The following is a 23,520-nucleotide window of genomic DNA, read 5'->3' as shown; positions in this document are numbered from 1 at the left end:
TAAGTTGTATATTATGTGTAAAATAAAAAAGATCTGCCAAAATTTGATTTATTTTAAAACCTTATGTTGGAAGACTTTATATGAGGAGACATAGATCTTACCAGGTTAATCAAACTAAAGAAGATACCACTTAAGGGAACTTTAACATTATAGATAATTTTTTTTCAATCCAATATTATCAATATAGGACCTCTTGTATATGTAGCTCATAAGAGCTCCAGATTTCTTAAGAAAAAACCTTAACCCCCACCACAGACACAGATTATACCTTTTTGGTATGTACCTCATTAAGTTCCTAAAACACTAAGTACTACAGAATTTGAGATGTACCTGATCTATCAATTTTTAAATTTATCTAGGTTTTATAAACAAATCTATATGACAGAATTTGCAGTAGCTGCTGCCAGAAAGTGACCATAGTTTGTCTTCTTTATACCTCTTAGCTTTCTTTAATTTATTAAAGAAATCATTGAGTTTGCCTTATGTCAAAGGGCCAAAAGATCTTGAGTTTTTATTATTCACTATTATTATGTGTGTTTCAGTTAAAGATATAGGAAACATGACATTTCAATGTAAGCTTTTTGAAAAACTATTAAAATTACAATTATCATCTAGCCTCAGGAACAGAAATGATCTGGTTCAACCAAAAGGGAATTGTTTTGTAATGTTCTTTTTATTCTAAACTTAGAACTTTAGTATGATACATTTTTACTATTTACTTATATTTGAATTTATATTTTACTTTGTGTATATATTTAGAGATAGGTGAATTTAAAATAGCATTTTCTTTATGGTTTGATAATGCTATCAATTTGATCCTACGTGCCAGTTGTACTGCTTCATTGCCTACATGTTTTTATATTTGATGACACTGGTGAGTCAGTTGATGGCAACAGACCAAACTTAGAATTGAGGCTTAAAAACTTTATAGCAATATCAGTAATAGAAAAACGGGGAGAAAAGATTCCTTTCAAACAATAATTTTCATGAAACAGGTATATAGGAAATGTCTGGGTGAATAATTTTATTTGGAAATTTTGCTAAAGTTTTTACTATTAGTGACCAGGAGAATCAAGAAACTTGATTTCTTTGTGCTAATGAGCTTTGTAAGTGGGTTCATTTGCTTTACCTTTTAGTTGCCCCTTTCCACATTAGCTAAATGAGGGAGTTAGACTGAAGGTCTCTTTCAGCTCAATTTTTCTGCCAATTTTAAAGAGATAGCTTGGTAAAATAAAGAGAACAAGATTTTGTAGCCAAACTGACCAAGTTCATTTCTCACCTTGACTACTTTCTAGTTCTGTGTAATAAAATACTTTGATCTATGAACTTTTCTTCATTTGTTAATTGAAATTAATACTACCTAATTATTGTCATTGTAAGAAAGGATTGAAATATTCTGTGGAAAGCATACAATTGTGTGTAAGTCAGTAAAGTGACAGCACCTCATTGTTCAACCAATGGTAAATGCTGTTATTGTTATTCTTATGAGTCAATGATAGGACTTCTGTCACATTTATACATAGAAGGGAAAAGATCATTTGATGTAAAACTTGAGACATTGGTAACTGTATTAGCAAAGCAAATTCTAGGAAGATAAATGTTTAAAAGACTTATGAGGGAGATGAGCATTTTTAGCATAGAGAACTGGCTTTGGTTAACAGTGGATGGCAAATTAGTCACTTGCACATACCCTAGTTGAACCTTCCCATTTCTTCTCCTTGCTGCAGGTGAACGCCCCTTCCACTGTAACCAGTGTGGAGCTTCTTTTACTCAGAAGGGCAACCTTCTGAGACACATAAAGTTACACTCTGGAGAGAAGCCGTTCAAATGTCCTTTCTGTAGCTACGCCTGTAGAAGAAGGGACGCCCTCACAGGACACCTCAGGACCCACTCTGGTAAGTGTCACCAACTCCTTGAGGAGAAAAGTAAAACAGGAAAATTTAGAAGAGTACTACTGGATGGTAGTAACATGGCTTTGGCATGTAGTTAGTGATGACCAGGACAATATTGTTATTGATATACATTAGATAATTGATAAATCTATCAGGATGCATGTGTCTTTCATCTTTAGACTTTCAGGCTTGGCAAAAAGAAGCACTGTCAACTGGAGAGTATCTTACTTCGATATATTAGAATAAGAAAGCAGCTGTTATATATTTTCTGTGATTTTAAAATTTTAAGAATGCAGTCATTATAGTTAATCCAGCATAAGTGAAGATCCATTATAATATCAGTTATGTTTCGAGTTACTATAGAGGAACTAAAAACTGATTTTTTTTTTTTTTGACTGATACAGTGCTCAGGCTGGTATCTCTGTGGAAAATAAAATGGTTTCTTTTGAACTTGAAAATATACTCAGAAAATTGGCCGTTGGAGTATTTTATATTCTAATTTTAACTCTCCTTGTATCTTTAGCTCTCAAACTATAGTCGTTGGGTACTCTGAAACTTTGCTGTGTTTCATAAATCATTAAAAAAATCTAGAATATGACAAGTTCTTGGGAATAAAAGAAAAAAATCTGAAATAAATTTAATGTTTTTAAGAAATGCCAGAATATAACACATAAAAGAGAAAGAATGATCAGAAATCCAAATGAATCTCATTTGACTTTTAGCATAAATTTTCATAACCAAGAAGTTAAACATGGAAAATTAATACAGAATACTCTCAAGCCAGTTTTATTTGTTTCTTCTGTTCATAATGACATACTAAATTTTAATTTTAATATGAAGATATGATGGAAGTGATATTTTAATCTACATTGACAAATCGTATTGGAGAGTGCTGAGGTTGTGGGATAATGCTTATTGTATTATCTCTCGTATTACATTTTTCCTTTTCATCTTTAAGGCTATACTGAGTTTTTAAACATGAATGTGAATTGTGTAAAACTATTTTAAACATTAACTCTTAAATTTAGGGCAGTTACAAAAATTAAATTAATGCAAACATGGAAACAAAATATTTTAAGTATATATTTTTCTTTCCTCCTTGAGTTAAAGGAATTCACTTATTTCCAACTACAACATTTTATGTCTTATTTTAAAATTATGCTATCAAAACTATATCTTAAAGCAGTGTTTTATTATGAAAAGTTTTATTGAAAAATATTTTTAGGACATGACAGGCATTTCCTTTAACTTGTCATGTACTCTAGCCAGAGTTAAATTATTGCTGAGTTATCCAAAGATTATATAACAAATAGATCTTCATGAACATATATTTTTGCCTCGACTTCATGTAATAAATAACTGTACACATCCATCTTATTTTTGTTGAAATTGTGTTGTTTTTAATATCATGGTTTTGTGTGTGCATATTATGTAATCTGTCTTAATAAATAAAGACATGGTCCTTATAACTGCCATCGTGCTCATTTTGCAATTTTAGTATACCAAGTTATGATTTTTGCAGATATATAAATAGATATATTCAAATTGGGTAATTCAAGAGAGTTTAATGGAGTCATTGTTGGAGAGGGGGCATCCAGCTACTGCATCACTAAGAGCTGATACCAATTCAATCATGCTTTCAACTGGAATCTAAAATACTAGCCATCCCTAATGTTCTTCATAATAGATAGAACATAAAACAGAGTTGCTATAGTTTTTGCTTCTCTAATTTGCCAGAAAGCTCAAAATTGATCATTATAGTTCTCTTCTTCCATTCAAATACATCTTCTCTTACTCTTACTCTCTTTAGCACATCGGCTAAATAAGGTTCTTTATCTAATAGGTGACTCAAATTTTATAGGTTCTGAGTCTTTGGTGGTCCTGTCTTTCTTATATTGCTACAGGTTTTCAATAACCAAAATTATTAGATAAGTATTTCAAAAGATATGCCCCAGTAAATCCCCTGAGTTCCAAGTGTAGTTCTTATCCTCAATGTACAGCAACAACTCCAAATCATTCTGGTAGTCTGGAAAAATTGTAAGCCAGTCCCTGTTTGGTTGGCAGCTTGACATGCCCAAAATAGTTAGTGAGTATTCTCAGCTTTCAATACAACAGGACCAGATCTCTGAAACCTGGAGAAAACATTCTTCTTTTGGGAACTGAGGTCTCCAAAACCACCAATCTAAAGGTTTCAGGACACAGTAAAAAGCTTTTAAATGGGTTATTTGATGTTATTAGAGTGGTCACCTCTACCTTAACCTCTTTGTTCTCAGACTCATGCCTTCTGGCTATGGAGGAGATGACGTTGGCCATATATCATATCCTGTAGAACACACACACACCCGGCCGGGCGCGGTGGCTCAAGCCTGTAATCCCAGCACTTTGGGAGGCCGAGACGGGCGAATCACGAGGTCAGGAGATCAAGACTATCCTGGCTAACCTGGTGAAACCCCGTCTCTACTAAAAAAATACAAAAAACTAGCCGGGCGAGGTGGCGGGCGCCTGTAGTCCCAGCTACTCGGAAGGCTGAGGCAGGAGAATGGCGTGAACCCGGGAGGCGGAGCTTGCAGTGAGCTGAGATCGCGCCACTGCACTCCAGCCTGGGCGACAGAGCGAGACTCCGCTCAAAAAAAAAAAAAAAAAAGCACACACACCCCCAAACTCCTCCCAACTGGCAACCATACATGAACTACTCCTTTGGTAGGCCATTTCACCACTCCATTTAGCCAGCTGATTCTGGAGGGTGATACATGGGGTATGACCCATGCATTCTATAGATTTGAGCTAATTGTGTTTGTCTTGCCATAAAAAGGAGTTTCCTGGTTGAAGGCAGTGTTGCAAGGAATACCAAGGTAATTGGTAAGGCATTCTGTTAAACCCATACTTGAGGGAGCTTCCAAAAATATTGAAGAGAAAGGGAAGGCACATCCCAATAGGATAAATTTCTGCCTCCTCCATGTTGAAAGAGTCAAATTTAACCTGCCTGCCACTACTTGCTTGGTTGCTTTCCCTCAGGAATGGTGCCATATCAGGGTCTCAGCATTGGAAAATTGTGAACTCAGCAGTGGTGGTAGTTAAATCAGTCATGGAGAAGAAGGAAGTCTATGTAATTGAATCTGTTCATAGTTTCTATATCCCTACTCCCATTATCACTTTGTACATTGGCCCACTGAGCAAGTACCAGGTAAGCCTGGTAAAGAGTCTGACGTTCATGAGATTACCTTGTCCAGATTACTAAGGGCCTTCTCTACAGTGAATGCCCTCTAGAGAGAATTTACATAGAATACTGTATCATCACATTTTTTGCCAATTCTGAAAGATACATCCTCATAACTCTCCCCTAGACCTTCTGTCACCAGTCATCCAATTTTATTCTTTGAAATCCTTGACCGTATGGCCATTCCATATATCATTACCTCGAGTATCTCTTCTTCCATGCAAAGTACAGTTAAATGTACTAGCTGAATGAAATTCTGGCTGCTGGAGGGATAGCCACTGTATTTCAGGGCCATCTCCCTTAAGTGGACCTGTAAACACTGTAGTCACAGCTGGTATTGAATACCAGGCAGTCTGTTTACAAACCAGATCTGCACTGTTTCATCCTCATCAACTAGTCACTGAGAATACCCCAAGAGGTCCTACAGATGGATTGAAGCAAAAAGATTGAGAAACAGTAGTAGCAGGTATTAGAGACCTCTGAGCTACTTGCTCATACAGTATACTTGGGCTTCCTCAACCAGTGTAAGAAGGCTGCAGGGAAGGAAAATATACCAATGAAAAGCTGTTGTATACATTTTTGATATGTTGAATTAGATAACACCTAGTTCATGATGCACGATTTGGGCCATATTGTCATTGGGAGTCCTATTGCCTGGTACACAATCTTAACCAAAGTTCATTAGCAAGTAAGGAGTGGCTTTTCAAATGGAGGTTAGTTATTGTTAGAAGACTGCATGTCTTTACTATAAAACCATGAGGGATCTACACACTGAGGCTTCCACTGACAGGGATGTCATACAGCATCTTCATTTGCCATAGACATTTCCAAAAATCATTGCATCTGCTGAATCTTAAGAGTCAAAGGTAGAGGGAGCTTTCATCATGGCAGGAGTATGATGCAGATCCTTTTCTTGCCCCAAACTGCTCTCAAAATGGACAGCCTGTGGATTACCTAGTACATGCACCATAGAAGTATACCCAAATATGGTCTATGTTGCTTCTAAAATCTAGAGAGGCCACCATATTTTGTGCTTCATTTTCACGAAGGAAGGTGCAAGGTGCAGCAATTTCTCACTTACGATGGAGGATCTATTTCAGCATGCCCAGATCACTGGCCCGTAAAATTTTACCAATGCGGAAAGTCCCTGAACTTTCTTGGAGTTTATCTCCTGTTCTATAGCATATACCTCTTACTGAGGCATCTCAAATATTTACTATATCCTTCTCCCAAGTTCGATCAGTGTAATGTCATGAATATAATATTCCAGCTTGATGTTTTGTGGGATGTCAAGATGAACAAGATTTCTCCAGACTGTGTTATGACAAAGAGAGTACAGTTGACTTAGCCTTAAGGTAAGATAGTAAAAGTATGTTGCTCCTGCAGTGTGAAGGGAAAAAACCGCTTCTGATTATCTTTCTTATACAAATTACCCTAACCAGAAATCAAGTCCATTGCTTCATACCTAGTGTTGGGGGCTATATTAATATGCTTCAGTAAAGATTGTATAGCTAAAACTGCATCTACAGTTAGCATTATGAAATGATTAAGTCTGCATCAATGCTGTGCATTAGCTGAATAAACAGTTTAAATGGGTGTATAGTATGAATTATCAACCCTAACATCTTTCAGTTTTCTGATGGTTTCACTAATGTCTGTTATTCACCCATAGAATTATTATTTCTTTTAGTGTGCTGTCTTGGAAGAGGTGATAGTTGTAGGGCTATGCTGTCCAATATGGTAGCCACTAGCCTCATGTGGTTACTAAACCCCTAAATATGGCTAGTGCTACATGTTGAAATAATAGTTTTTATTCTTCTTGTTTTTACTACAGTTTTATGTATGTTAATTATACCTCAATGAAGTTGTTGGGGGGAAGGGAGAAGATACTACCATCCCATGTTTCTCTTTCTCATCATTGCCCCACTACCAAAAACTAGTGGTCTTAGTATTCTCCATTGTATTTAGCATTGCAATTCTATAACCTTTCAAATCAGATTCTGGAGTTGGTCTTCAGCCTTATTTGCCCTGAAGCTTAAGTGGATAAGGGACCCTTTTAAAACTGACATAAACTTTCTGGTGTTTTGTCTGTATTCTGACTTGAGTATTCAAGGCATGCAGTTTGTCTTTCACCTTTGTGTGCTCCTTAGGGCCATCAGCCATATCATGCTATAATCTTTACACACTGCCATTGCTGCTTTAGCAAGAAATGCCACAGCTCCCAAAGCCTTACCTTGCATCGTACATCCTTACCTGCTACCACCAGTGACAATTTGAATAATCATCTTGCCAGCACATACCTTGGATCACTACTGTCCCATTAACTCCCTGGTAAGGAGGCTATCCTGCTATCCCTGAATTCCATTTTGAATGGAGCTTTGGACCATTCCTGATACCAGTAACTCTTATCAGTCAGGATCCTGACAAGAAAAGAGTAAGACACACAAATGGGGAAAATTTGGGGACATGCATGAAAGACAAATATTCACAAAAGAATGGTTAGGAATAAGGGTAGTCTACAAAAGATGGTTGGGTCTACAATAGTAGGAAGCCATTACTAGCTCTAGCCTGAAAGGGAAAGGAGATCTAGAGGTCACTGGAATTAAGAGAAATAGGATAGGGTCTTGAGCACTGACCTTCAGTAGAAGAATGTAGCCTTTGCTAACCTGTGACTTGGGAAATAAACACCCTGACCTCACTCTTTCCACCCTCCAGTCTCTTACTGGTGCCTCACATTGACTAAACTTAACCAGAAGCCAGAGGACAAGGGAGCCTATTGATTAAAGCCAGTAAAAATTAGCTTTTGCAGGAACAGAGCAAAGAAATGTGGAAAATGGCTATGGCAGCCAAACAGAGAATGTGCCACAGATTAACTAAAATTTAAGAACTAGTGCTTAAAATTACTAGTATAGAGCAGGGGTCCCCAGCCTCCTGGCTGCAGACTAGTACCAGTCAGTGGGTGGTCTCTTACAAATTGAGCCGCACAGCAGGAGGTGAGCAGCAGGTGAGCAAGCATTACTGCCTGAGCTCCTCCTCCTGTCACATCAGTGGCAGCATTAGATTCTCATAGGCAGACAACCTATTGTGAACTGCGCGTGTGAGGGACCTACTTTGTGTGCTCCTTATGAGAATCTAATGCCTGATGATCTGAGGTGGAATAGTTTCATCCTGAAATCATTCCCCCACCACCCATCGTTTGTGTTCCATGAAACTGGTCCCTGGTGCCGAAAAGGTTGGGAACTGCTGGTATAAAGTATTAAGGGGAATATAAAGATTTTAAGTTTAATCTCTTTTTTTATGAATATTATTATTGGTAGAAAGTATTTGCCTCCCTTTTTCCTCCAGGTAAAAACTCTCCATTGTTTTATTGTATTGTTATTTATCATGTTGGATATTAATACCACATTTCTGCTTCCTATGTTGTAGACTTAAAAATTTCTCATCTTGATTTTCACTTAGTAGGTTGGTAACAACAAGCCCAGCATTGGTGTGCATGAATACGTTACTGTGATAAATGTTACAGTTTAAAAAAAATGAAAAATACTTTGAAAAACATCTGGAATATGACATGTATTAAGTAAATACTAGGGATGTATGTGTGTGTGTATGTATTTCATTTACCTTGCATGGTCCCTGTACAAGGTGGTATTTTTCTGATTAGGAACTCTATTTGTCCTCTAGAGGACACCAAGTAGTGTCTTGGTTTTTATTGCATAGGCCTGGTAGTTAGGTTGTTTATCTGGAATTTCTTGAGCTTTCCCTATACAGTAGACACTATATTAAGCATTTTCCATGACCTTTTTATCTAACATAAGCAAAAAGAGATTGTTTGTAGATTAATAGCAGTAAGTCTAGTAACATGGAAAATGCATTTTTGAAAAGTTTTTACTTTAAAAACTATAAATGTAATATATATTTTATTGTTTATCTTTTTATTTAAGTCCAAGCTCTTTTCTTTCAGTGAGAAATTTGGTTGTTGAATAACATGTAATTTTTCTGGCTTAAACTATACCCATAACACATCATCTTTAGTTACATTTTCAGTTTCTTTAAGAACTTAAAGATCCTGTGAAGCAATCAGACTTCTATTCATTTTTAAAGATTTTTTTCACTAATTTTAATGATTATTTTTGCTCACATTCATTTCTTTAGAAATATTTTTATCAGCTCATCTTTATTGAATCTTTTCAAAGTGGTAAAATTTGGTTTCATAGAAACAGTGTTCTTTTTGTAATTATTTCATTGGAAATAATTATAGCAGGTAAACTGGCATATATAGGTTCTGCTACAGTCATACCTGACTCTTAGTGACTATACATACAGCTCAACTGCTAGGAGTATACTCGGATATACCAAAGAAGAACCTATGAACGCCAAGAATTCAGTGTTTTTGGTTATCCACTAGTACGTTTTACAAAGAGAATGGAGAGGCAGTTTCATTATGAGAACCTCTCGCTTTGGTTATTCCTGTTGTACAGGTGAAGAGACTGAGGCAGAAAAGAAGTCACACAGGCAGACCCTGGATTTAAACCAAGGCAGCAAACTCCACAATTTGTGCTCATCACCACCCTGCTAAGTGATAAATGACACAGCTCCTATGTTTATTCTATAAAGCTTTAACTCTACTGAAGTAACTCCTAATGATTGAAAAAAAAAAAAATGTACTGCCTAGAAGTCAGGAGATCAAGACATGTGGGTTTTAGGGTAGCTTGCTGCGAATTAACTATGGGGCTTTGTCAAGTCACTCAATTCGCTCTTTAAATCTCCTGGTTCTGCTATTATATGATGCAAACTACAATGTATTATCTTTTCTCCCTGGACTTTGCTAATCAGTCACTACTACCACATCTTAAAGAGTAGTCTCCACTCCCTCCAAATTACTACTTCTTTTTTTTAGTATTTTGCCCTAGTTTATTTTAAAATAAGTTTGCATGAAACCGAATTAACATCTTAAGGTTTATATTGAGTCTTCACAGGGCCAATATTTTTTGTCTACTACTATCTGATATCCTACATCTGATAGCCTTGAAGTGTCTAAGAAAGAAAAGAAATAACTTTTTTTATGTGAAATTTAAATGACATTTTAAGAAGGGGAAGGAGAAGAGGGAAAGGGGAGACAAATAAAAAATTAAAATGTTTTATGAACAAAGATCAGCTAAAGATTACAGTCAAGTTGTGGCCAGGTGCAGTGGCTCACACTTGTAATCCTAACACTTTGGGAAGCTGAGGCAGGTGGATCATGAGGTCAGGAGATGGAGACCATCCTGGCTAACATGGTGAAACCGTGTGTCTACTAAAAATACAAAAAATTAGCCAGGCGTGATAGCACACACCTGTAGTCCCAGCTACTTGGGAGGCTGAGGCAGGAGAATTTGCTTGAACCCAGGAGGCAGAGGTTGCAGTGAGCTGAGATCACCCCACTGCACTCCAGCCTGGGCGACAGAGCGAGACTCCATCTCAAAAAAAAAAAAAAAAAAAAAAAAAAAAAAAAAAAAAAAAAAAAAGATTACAGTCAAGTTTTTAGCCCACTGAGAAAGTGAGCTGCACTTTAAAAAATATGTCCCAGAGATACATTACATAAAGTTATAGGAAAATAAAAGGTACTAGTCTATACCTGAAACTCTTGCGATTCAGTAATCTTGAGATTTACCATACAAATAATCTACTTTGCTTTATGTAAACTTATAACGTAGTATTTAAGTGACTTTTTAATGGTGAATCAATGCTTCTGCTAAAAAATGATTTTTATTAGTTTTGTCTCTTAGATTTTTCAGTTTTGCAGGTGATTATAGTTCTTTCTTATAAATTTGATTACTGTGGTTTTTACATTATATATATTACACCTTTCAACTTATTATACCTAATACTCTGAGGGAAATAGTGTTTAAATTAAGCTGTGGACCCCTATTAGTCAAAATAGTATTTGGCATACTTGTTATTTTAAAAAATCTAGGAGGAAATAGAATTACATATGTTTTCTCATTAGCATTTCAGGTATATTTTGTATATACTCTTATGCTGTACCCAAATTAAAGGTTTAAAACACAAGAGTGTATAATGTTAATATATGAGAAACATATATGTGTTATACATTTCTTTTTGTAAATTATAAAGAGAAAAACGATGAGTAAGAACGTGTCTCCATAGAGGGGAACAACACATACTGGGGTCTATTGGAGAGTGGAAGGTGGGAGGAAGGAGAGAATCAGGAAAAAATAACTAATGAGTACTATGCTTAATACCTGGATGAGGAAATAGTCTATACAAAAAAACCTATAACACAAGTTTACCTATATAACAAACCTGCACATGTACCCCTGAACTTAAAATAAAAGTTAAAAAAACAGAATGTGTCTCATAGAGTCTCAAAATATTTTTATACCAGATGAAAAATTCAGTTTTGGCGATAGAATTATACTGGTTCAGAGTACTATGAAAAATTATTTATTGCTCAAAAATGGAGTCGTCCAAATACATTTGAAAATTAAAAATCCTAATTTTCCAAGGACATTTATTCATTGTCTCTTATATTCTAAAAAAGCCAAGTATTTGTTGAGTACCATATATTTAAGATACTTGTTAGTTCTAAAACTAAGTTATTTTTCAAATATTTATAAGTAAAATGTCCTCAAGTAAGCAAATAAGTAAAGGAATTGTTTTCTAGTATTTTTGTTCATCCTCATTTTAAGAAAATAATTATTTCGTATTTTCAATAAGGCTCTTAAATTCTAAGTAAAACCTTAGCTTTCAATTGAACCAGCATTTAGTATAAGATATAATTATGAATTTGTATATATCACTTAAAAATAACTACTTCATAAAATTAGTTATCTATGTCACATAACTGGAGTAAGAGAGATTTGAGGAACCTTACAATGTCAAAGTTCTTTTGACTTAGGGTTGATAATGCCTAAACTATTCTGAACATATATCTCTTTTATTTCCAAACACTTTAGGAATGTTGATTTTTACAACACTACTTTGTGATCTATTCAGTGTTTGACAATTTTCGGCTTATGAAGTTTGTTGTTTATGTCTAATTGTCAGTTTAAAGCTATTCTGTTCCATAAAAAGGAACTGGACCAGATGTACCATATAGATCCCCATCTGTTAAAACAACAACTTCCTCCCAACTAAAAAACATTGTGTGTGTGTATGTGTGTGTGTGTGTATCTACATATAGATTTATCTTTGTAAGGACTATCTTTATTTTTCAAGTCCCTGTAATTCCAAGGACTATATTTTGTCCACAAAAATAGCTCAGAGATGTTGAATGCTTATATTAGCTCCTAATATTGGCTTTTAAAAATCCCAGTTAAATAGCCTAGTTTATATTTTGTTCAGTTATGCCTTTACCTATTATGAGAAAATTACTGTAAAGTATTATGATTCACTTTGCATTTAAATATATTTGCACATTTATTTTTAATAGAATTTCAAACTAACATGCATTTCTAAGGTATATGCTACATGCCCTCAGAGAAATTGGTAAGACAAGATAGTCTTTTTTACATCTTCAAGTTTCTTAAAAATAAAATAAAAAATTACCATGTGGCTTGGATTAAGATGGAGCTCATCTTTGCCATATTGTTTAAAGAAACAATGTAATGTTAGTTACTCTAGTTTTAAATCTCATAGAAATAGTCTCTTGATTTGTCACAAGGGTAGTATACCCTCAAACATATTGTCCTCTCTTACTAAGAAATTTATTATCATGATCACATCATTTCTTTAATTTGACAACTGATCAGTGATTTCATAAGCTAAAGTATTTTCTAATGTACTATAGCATTTGTCATCACTTACTCTCTTTTATAATACACCAGTTTCTATTTTGTTTTATTTAAATTATCTCCCCCTCTTCTTTTGAGTTTTGTGGTCTGCTATTTCTTGTAAGTCTTTTCCCCTAATCCTTCAACCATTTTCTTCCACATTATTTCACTTTTTTTTGTAATGATTACCAGAAAAAAAGTACATAAATAACTGTCTTCAGTGTGTGTATCACACAAAATGTTTTGTATAAGATGGGATTGCTGCAAGTTATAAACCTTTGGATATTAATATTACTGATAGTTTTGTGGAATGATTGAGGACAAAAAATTTCTGAAAATTAGGTACTTGGCCAGAAGATTATGATAATTGGTTGTTTTCATGTTTACATTATTTTAAAACCAGACCAGCCGGACGCGGTGGCTCATGCCTGTAGTCTCAGCACTTTGGGAGGCCGAGACGGGCGGATCATGAGGTCAGGAGATCGTGACCATCCTGGCTAACATGGTTAAACCCCGTCTCTACTGAAAATACAAAACATTAGCCAGGCATGGTGGCGGGCACCTGCAGTCCCAGCTAAGGGAGACTGAGGCAGGAGAATTGCATGAACCCAGGAGGTGGGGGTTGCAGTGAGCAGAGATCGTGCCACTGCACTCCAGCCTGGGTGACAGAGTGAGATTCTTCTGTCTCTCAAAAACAAAAACAAAAACAAAAACAAAAAAAAAACGGACCACCATGACTTTTTTTTTTAAAAACCGGATTTTCCAAGGTTATCCTTAAAAAACAACAAAAGGTAGACACATTGAGTTAAATTATGCTGGTTTAGAAATTGAATCCAGTGCAGCTCATTCATAATAGTGATGGTGCATTAAATGTAGTCTAATTTGTCCTGCAGGCTTCTCATGAGAAGGAACTGTTTTAAACTGATTGTAGACCTGGCACCTGGCCCACTTTCTGGGTGATCTCCCAAGTGTGAACTTTCCCCACCCTCAGCCCCTCCTTTCCTTCCTGGAGGTGGTTGATAGAAGTGGATTATACTGATAATTACACAAGCAGTGTCAGTTGCACACATGATTTGCATAACTGTGCTGTGCTGATTTCATCCATCAAATCCTGATACTGATGCCCTTGTTGTTTCACTGTATGCTTTGTGATAAACACTGAAGAAAGGAGATGGGATTAATATTTTCATTCTTGACTCTTAAAACACACACTTGAGGTCCTACTCATTGAAATTTACCCAGAAGGTAAAAGCCACTTGCAGTCAGGCCAGCTGTAAGACAGCCCATTTGATTTCCACTAGGTAGAACACCTCTTTCCCCCTACCCCAGACCAATAATCATTTTGTATCTTCTCTTCCTTGTATGTTTCTTATAAAAGAAAGTAAAACTTTTAATAGCATATACAATCTCATCTTTTATGAATTGTAGTAGTCATGCTTCTTTCAGAACCTATTTCTAGAAGGAATTAAAAGTCTTCTATAATTCTATGTAGCTCTTTTCACCTCAGCGCAAGTCATTTAGAAGATCAATTTACTGTAGGAAGCTTTCCTTCCTACTTTATTTTCAGGAATTCTAAAGAAATGGACAAGATTCCTGGGTGCTTTCTCATTATTTTAAATATTCTACATTGTCCTCATTCCAAAGCTTGCTACCACAGTTTTGTACCCTGCATGGATTTAGTGTGGACAGTCTTAACTTTGGTCATTTCACATTTTCCCTTCCACACTGAAGGTGTGAAGTCTGCAGGCCTGGCATGTTTGCAACTCCACAACAGAAGTGGAGAGGCTGCACACAAACTTTATTACTCACCCAGTATCCAGAAGGGTATGACACACTGGGACCTGTGTGGGGGGTGGGGGGGGTGGGGGGGGCGGCAGGGGGGTTTTGTTTGGATGTTTTTTTCTAACCTAACCTTTACCCTTTCTTTCAATTTTTCCTACTTGATCTGTGTATGTGAGTCAAAGAAACCTGTTCATCCACAGCCTATACTATCTTGCCAAATACTGTAAGAAAACTCTCCAATGGTAGAAGATCAGACAAATAAGGAAAATAAAAACAAAGTATCATTCATCATAAACATGTCAAATATATTTAGAATATAAAATTTTATGTAAAGCATCATGAATCATCTATCAGAATGGAGTCCCTTTAAATTGTATAGAAATATGATGATGATGATGATGATGATAAGCATCTGGATAAGAATAAAAGGTCCTAAATTCAGCATCTCAAAGAAGAGAGCTTATTCTGTTTTGCATCTTTATCCCTTATATACCGTATTGATTGAATGAATGAGTTAACGGACAGATTATTTTCTGTGAATATTCTTATATTAACTAGGAAGGTTTTAAAGATTCATGGAGGTCAATGGTGGTTGTGTATGTTTCCTAGTACATGATAAATATTAGTCTATTAAAAAATTAAAAATTATGGGTATATTGAATAAGTTCTTATTTTGTGGCAAGAATCATTTTAAGGACCTTATTTTGCAGATAAGTAGAGTCAAGTTTAAAGAAAGAGATGTTACCTAATGTCCTCACACAGTCTGTCATTTTACGTAGTACATGTATGCCTCCTCAGCTTATAAAGATTATACTTTAACCTTATTTTTCTTTTATTTTCTATGGTTTGGCAACAATGTATTATTGCATTAGATTTCAAACATGCACATACTCACCCACAGCACAATAAAACAAGAATTGTATCATGCTTTTATAAACAAAAATATATCATGATGCTTGAAGACATATAGCAACTTAGAACAAAATAAATCTAGCAATAGTATAAATTATATTTGTGAGAGTACTTTAAAAAAATATCGTCTGATATAGCAAAAAACCCATACCATTATAACTATATATTTGCATTTTATCCAACTTCCAATGTACTCATGAAAGCTGAGAAATAAGCTCTGGTCTATCTGAATCTAGGGTCTCTGCTCTCAGCCACTATACTCCTGCTTCCCAATCTATTCTCCATATAGCAACCAGAATGTTACTTTAACATCTGATTTAAATCATATCACTCCTCTTGAAATATTTTAATGGTTTTCCATTGCTTTTATAATAAAATCAAACTACTAATCATGGCCATTGGTGGTTCTGCCCACTTCTCCTGTCTGATCTTCTTCTACTTTACACCTCACTCTGGGTTCTTTGCAACCGAGATTTCTTTGTTCTTTCCTACTCTTTTTTGAACTAATGGATGATCCTAGGAGTCAACACCTTCAGCACTTTCTCAAGATCTTGGCACAGTTGCCTCATTATCTTTCAGATGTTAGCTTAAATGTCATCTCTTTGAAAATAGTGGCATCCATAAGCAACCTACCAGAAGCATCCCCTTAGTTCTATTTTGCTATCTCTATCTCAATAAAAAGCTTGAATCAGAATCTGTGATTATGTTGGTGTTTAGTTTACACACATGTTGTCTGTGCCGTCCCACCCCACTCGAATGTAAGCTCTGTGAGATTGTGGACTGCAAGACTGTCCTTGTGGAGCTTACATTTTAATGAGGGGAGACAGGCAAGAATCAGTTTTAAAAAATAATATGTTAGAAGGTGTTAACTGCTACAGGGAAAAAAACAAAAATTTTCCATTTATTGTGTGTCAAGTACCTTCAGTGTTCCATATGGATTAAAAAAAAATCTTCACAGAAATGCTGTGAGTTAGGTACAACTATTTCCTAATTTAACTTAACCTAGGCTTCACACAAAACTGGCATTAGGGTTAGAATTTGAGATCCAAGTAAGAAGACACATTCTGGATATACAAATACATATTCTTTATATGAATATTCCATAAGTTAGAGCAAACTATTTGCTTCTGAATTGATTATTTTGGGAGCTGTTTGCTATCCAAATTATTTGCTTACTCATAAGCCTGAGTTATTATAACATAGAAAGTCAGATGAAAGGAAATACAAGCATAACTTCCTTTATTGTGCCTTACTTTATTGCACTTCACAGATACTGCATTTTTTACAAATTGAAAGTTTGTGGTAACCCTAATTCCAAGCAAGTCGGTTGACACCATTTTTCCAATGACACATGCCCACATCATGTCTTTCTGTCACATTTTAATAATTCTTGCAGTGTTTCACATTTGCTCATTATTATGTCTGTTTTGTGATCTGTGATCTTTCTTGTTATTATTATAACTGTGTTAGGATACCGCAAACCACACCTGTACAGGCTGGCAAACTTAAATGTTAGTGTTGATAAATGTTGTGTAAGCTCTGACTGCTCCACCAACTGGCTGTTTTCTCTGTCTGTCTGTCCCTCACCTGGCCTCTATATTCCCGAAATGCAAAAATCCTGAAATTAGGCCACTTAATAACTGTACAGTGGCCTCTAAGTGTTCAAGTGAAAGGAAGACTCTCATTTCTCACTTTAAACCAAAGCTAGAAATGATGAGGCTTAGTGAGGAAGGTATGTCAACAGGCAAAACACGCCAAAAGATAGGCCTCCTGTGCCAAACAGCCACGTTGTGAATGCAAAGGAACTGTTATTGAAGAAAATTTAAAATGCTACTCCAGTGAACACACAAGTGATAAGAAAGCAAACTGCCTTATTTCTGATTATGGAGAAAGTTTCAGTGGTCTGGACAGAAGATCAAACCAGCCACAACATTCTCTTAAATCAAAGCCTAATCCTGAGGAAGATCCTAACAATATTCAATTTTCTGAAGGCCACGAGATATGAGGAAACTGCAAAAGAAAAGTTGGAAGCTAGCAGAGGTTGGTTCGTGAGGTTTAAGGAAAGAAGCCATCTTCATTACATAAAAGTGCAAGATGAAGCGGCAAGTGCTGACGTAGAGGCTATAGTAAGTCATCCAGAAGAACTAGCTAAGCTAATTAATGAAGGTGATTGTGGTAAAAAGCACATTTTCAGTATAGACAAAACAGCCTTCTATTAGAAGAAGATGCCATCTAGAGAGGAGTAGTCAATGTCTGGGTTAAAAGCTTCAAAGGACAGGCTGACTCTCTTGGTAGGACAATGTAGCTGGTGACTTAAAGTTGAAGCCAATGCTCATTGACCGTTCCAAAAATCCTAGGGTCTTTAAGAATTATGCTACATCTACTCTGCCTGTGCTCTGTAAATGGAACAGCAAAGTCTGGATGACAGCACACTTGTCTACAATATGGTTTACTGAATAATTTAAGCCTATTGTTTAGATACTGCTCAGAAACAAACATTTCTCTCAAAATATTATAGTTCATTGACAATGTATCTTGTCACCCAAGACTTCTGATGGAGAAGTAAAGCAGATTAATGTTGTTTTCATGGCTGTTAACACAGCATATATTCTTCAGCCCATGTTCGAGGGGTAATTTCAACTTTCAAGTCTTATTACTTAAGACATACATTTTATAAGGCTAGAGGTGCCATAGACAGTGATTTCTGTGATGGATGTGGGCAAAGTAAGCTGAAAGCCTTCTGAAAAGGATTCAGAATTCTAGATGCCATTGAGAACGTTTGTGATTTATCTGAGAAGGTCAAGATATCAACAGGAGTTTGGAAGAAGTTGATGTCAACCTCATGGATGACTTTCAGGAGGTCCAGGACTTCAGTGGAGAAAGGAACTGCAGATGTGGTAGAAACAGCAACATAACTAGAATTAGAGGTGGAGCCTGAAGATGTGATTGAATTACTATAGTCTCATTATAAAATATGAATGGATAAAGAGTTGCTTCTTACAATGAGCGAAGAAAGTGGTTTCTTGAGATCAAATCTTCTAGTGCAGATCTGTGAACATTGTTGAAATGACAAGAGAGGATTTAGAATATTACGTTAACTTAGTTGACAAAGCAGTAGCAGAGTTTGAGAGGGTTGAATCCAAGTTTGAAAGAAATTCTACTCTGGGTAAAATCGTATCAAATTATGTCACATGCTACAGAGAAATCCTTTGTGAAAGGAAGTGTTGACTGATGTGGCAAACTTCATTGTTGCCTTATGTTAAGGAATTGCCATATCCATACCAGCCTTCAGCAACCACCAGCCTTATCAATCAGTAGCCGTGGATATCAAGGCAACACCCTCCTCCACCAGTGGAAAGATTATGAATCTGAAGGCTCAGATTATCTTTACAGTGTATGTATGTATGTATGTATGTATGTATGTATGTATGTATGTAAGACAAGGTCTTGCTCTGTTGCCCAGGCTGCAGTGCAGTGGTGCAATCACAGCTGACTGTAGCCTTGAAAGTCTGGGCTAAGTGATCCTCCCACCTCAGCCTCTCAGCCTCCCGAGTAGCTGGGACCACTGGTGCAAGCTACCACACCCTGGCTAGTTTTGCTAATTTTGTATTGTTTATAGAGACAAGATTTCATCATGTTGCCCAGGCTGGTCTAGAACTCCTGGGCTCTAGTGATCCTCCTGCCTCCACTTCCCAAAATGCTTATATTACAGGTGAGAGCCACTGCACCTGGCCTGTGTAGCATTTTTTAGCAATTAAATATTTTTAAAATTAAGGTATATACATTGTTTTTATACACAATTCTATTGCACACATAATAGACTATGGTATGATATGAACATAACTTTTATCTGAGTGACCCACTTTATCAGGATATATTCTTTATTGTGATGGGCTGGAACTCAACCTGCAATATCTCCAGGATATGCTAGGAGTTTAATGAATTGAAATCTTATTAAAAGGAAGAGTCTATGTAATTTGGATTATTCATTTAATCTGTATGCCTAGTAAATTCTTACTAGCCTTTCTGTTTACTTTTTGTTCCCCATAATGAATATTTTGCATATTTGTAATAATGAAATAGTATCAAATATATCTGCTGTTTCTCTTGTGTCTTAGATTTTACTGTACCATCTCCTGGCCACGCCAAGACTTTTTGCACCTTTATACTTTCTCTAGTCTTTTTCCTACATTCATCAACCAATCTGTTAAATAATTTATGTTACACTTCCAGTGAAAGAAGTGAGCAACCCTAGGAGTTAAATGGTTTTTGAATATAATGTTTATTATTATGATTATATATGCCACATTTTAGGCATTTGGTAAGTTATATGTTATATGAATAAATAATTGATATGTATATATTTTAACAGAAATGGAAAAATTTAGAGAGATTAAACATCTACTTCTGTTTATTGTTTATTTTGTTAGCAATGATAAAAATAAGCAATAAAATATTTTATGTGATAAGGAAATGCCGGGGAAGCATAACTGTTACACTGCCAAAATATGTTACAATGTATATTTTGCTTAATCCCATTTTGCTTCCTTATTTTAGGTGTTAAGTTCAAGAAATCTGAGGAAACATGTTTTCTTAAAGTGATAGAAAAGTAGATGCCAACAACTTAGGCTCTTATAAAAATAATCTTACATTAGACATTTTCTTTTTTGAATTGTGCCTGTTTTTCTTCCAGAGTGCCCGAAACAATAAAAAGGAGTTTTCTTTTGCTTTCAAATGTCTGTGATTTTACTTTAAAGATCCCATACATACTTTTTTATATACGATTTTTCCTAGTGTTTGTGTCTTGTATAAGATTTTCAATTTACTTTGAATATTGTTGTTACATTATAAAACAAATGGCAATATTTGGATGGTTAATAATGTTAGCTCTGTGGATGCAGGAATGACATTTGTCTCATTCAGTGCTGTACGTACAGCACCTAGAACGTGGACGTGGAACACTGGAGGTGCTCAAGAAATTTATGTTAAAGGAACTAGATGTCCTTGCTTAACACCTGGCATATCCTGTAAAAGAAGAGTAAACAGTATTAACGTGGCCGGGCGCGGTGGCTCACGCCTGTAATCCTAGCACTTTGGGAGGCCAAGGCGGGCGGATCACCTGAGGCAGGTGGGTCATGAGGTCAGGAGTTCAAGACTAGCCTGGCCAATACGGTGAAACCCCATCTGTACTAAAAATACAAAAATTAGCCAGATGTGGTGGTGCATGCCTGTAGTCCCAGCTACTTGGGAGGCTGAGGCTGGAAAATCATTTGAACCCAGGAGGCGGAGGTTGCAATGAGCTGAGATGGCGCCACTGCACTCGTGCACTCCTGCACTCCTGCACTCCAGCCTGGGTGAGAGAGCGAGACTCCGACTCACCAAAAAAAATACAAAAAGAAAAAGAAAAATAGTACTAATGCTGGCTTTTTCTGCCTCTTTTATTGTCATAATGCAGTGTTCCTCACAGTATGTTCACAAACAATTATTTACTTGGGAAATTACTAGTGGCTAAAATTAAAAAATTGTACTATATAGTTTTTTGGGAAAACATTGGGTTAAATAAGTTTTATTTGTTTGCTTTTTTTGTTATTGCAGCTAAACACCCAAAAGAACCTCTGATAGTGCTCATGTACATTGTAAATCTCTAAGAAATCTGCATTAAATATACTGTCTCACAGACTTGTTTAAACATTTAACATTCATCCCCCTACCCTCAACTACTTTAGTAAACTGTCCTTAGAGAGATAAAAGTTATTTCACTGTAATGACTTTTGACAGACACCTAATTATCCTGAAATGATTTCATATAAAGAGATACTCTTTGAAAGATGTTTCACTTTTCAGGTAGGGCTCTGTTTCCTTTCTAAAATATTCTTTTCCCACTTAATCATTTCATTAAAAAAAGAAATCTAGAGTCATTAAGACTTCTAAAGATTTATAAAAAAAAAAAAAGTAGGTGTGGATATTTCTTAAAAATTCTGTATCAGGCAGAATTTTGAAACTTAAAACAGTAAAGAAATCACAACGTGGGAAACTACCAACAATTTTGACCATACAAAAATATAAAACCTGTAAACCTCAAAAAAAACATAAGTCAAGTAGGTAAGTCACTAAATAAGTCAAAGGCGTTAATATACACAGAGAGCGAACAAATTGATGAGAAAGACAAAAGCAGCAAGATCATAATTAAAAAATAGATGAAGGCGTGAAATAGATAATTTGAAAGGATATCATACAAAAAGCTAATAATTTTTTTGTTTGACATTTAGTTTCACTAATGCAAATATGAAAGAAATGCAAATTCCATTTTATTACCTAGCTCAGTTTTCCCAAACTTTCTTGGTTCATTGTGACCCTAGTGTCTTAATAATTTTGTCAAAGTGCATTTATGGCTAAAAGTAATACTGAACAGTTTCATTTTATTAAGTAGTAAGGTCCAAACAACTTAATAACGATTTGTGCCCTAACAACTTTTTATCCATTTGGGAAAATTATAATATATAAATTGAAACCCAAAACAGTGTTTTGTTTTGTTTTATTTTCATCCTTAGATGGCCACAGTTACTTACTAATGGGATTGTATGCCTTGTTGGGCATGGTACAACTTCCCCAACCTTGAAATCAAGTTGGACACTGCCACTCTCTTTTCCTGTTCCATATTGATTGCCATGCAGTGCTTGCTTTGTATTGCAGCAACCACTGAAACCCAGCTTCACAAAGATATGACATAATTGAAAGGAATGTAGTGTGATACAATGTTGAAACTGAATAAGTAATGTGCATGATGTCTGAGAGGTATCGAATATTATTATTTCCCTAAAAATGGGAAATATCATACAGTATCCCTAAGAGTTTGCTTCAGCACCCCAAGTGCCTTACTACAGTTTGAGGATATAGGCTAGCACATAAGTGGATAATGTGTTATTTTAAAGATAGTATTTATTGTTGGTGACAGCGTGGTGAAATGCCTTTCTTATACACTTCTATTTTGAATATGAATTTGCAACACTGTTTTTGAGGCAGCAGTGTAGCAATGGGGATCAGAAACCTTAAAATTGTTCATACACAGAGTTCATGCAATGTAACAGACCACTAAGACATAGTAAAACTTACCGGTACTAAGAACAGAAAAAAATTAAATGCCTGTTGTGCCATATTGTCGTTGCTAATATTTCTTCAGAGTAATTTATAAGTCTATAAGGTAAATTAGATTTCAGACTCCTATTTTTTGCCTTAGAGTATTTACAGGAAAGTAGGTACATTTAATAAAGAAAAATAAATGTGATATATGCATAATGTTAAATTTATGTTATGAAACATAGTAAATATATTTTCTATATATAAATGCATTGCTTTGTATGTTTCTGTATGTGTAAATGTATATACATCTATATAAAGAATAAAACCTTTACCACATGTATTAGTGCTATTGTAATTTGTTTTATAGATTTCACTAGGATAACTCTTGAAGTGACATATTTCAAAAAAATATAAGTGAAAAAGACTTGGTTCTTCATAGTACTCTATGAATTTCTTCATAGTACTCCATGAATTTACGGTAAATGTTCTTGTTTCAAAAAATTTTTGTGGCAATTTGACTTGCCTTACTTTTTGATAGGTATATGGGTTCTTAGGGGAATGAGGGCAGATTATTTTGTATTTCTGATTCCACATAAAGACAGATAGATGAAATGCTAGTAAATGCCAGCAAACTATTTCCTGATTGAACAGTTGGCCAAATTGTCAAGTTTTCTTTACTGGATATTTAATTTGTAATTCATTCCTCATATCTGGAATCTGTGTCTGTATCTTTGACAGATTACACCAGTAAATCTCTCATTTTTGTTACTATAGGGCTATTGGTGAGGGACAATATGTCAAAGAAAAGACTATATGGTAACTTTTGAGGCAATTGAGAAACACTGCTATCTTTTGTGTCGTAGAA

The 23,520-nt window shown here is 35.5% G+C and overlaps 1 protein-coding gene across 14 annotated transcripts in view; it reads left to right on the top strand.

The window, feature by feature from the left end:
• IKZF2 (IKAROS family zinc finger 2) overlaps positions 1-23,520 on the top strand; it is a 163,128-nt gene that overhangs the window by 99,237 nt on the left and 40,371 nt on the right. For all 14 annotated transcript variants that reach the window (XM_073020049.1, XM_007966155.3, XM_038001582.2 and 11 more), the window contains one exon: positions 1,728-1,895. In XM_073020049.1, coding sequence (XP_072876150.1) covers positions 1,728-1,895 — 168 coding nt within the window. The remainder of the gene's footprint in view (positions 1-1,727; positions 1,896-23,520) is intronic.

The sequence above is a fragment of the Chlorocebus sabaeus genome, chromosome 10, assembly GCF_047675955.1.
Source record: "Chlorocebus sabaeus isolate Y175 chromosome 10, mChlSab1.0.hap1, whole genome shotgun sequence".
NCBI classification, from domain to species: Eukaryota; Metazoa; Chordata; class Mammalia; order Primates; family Cercopithecidae; genus Chlorocebus; species Chlorocebus sabaeus.
This window is presented reverse-complemented; position numbering and strand designations above follow the sequence as displayed.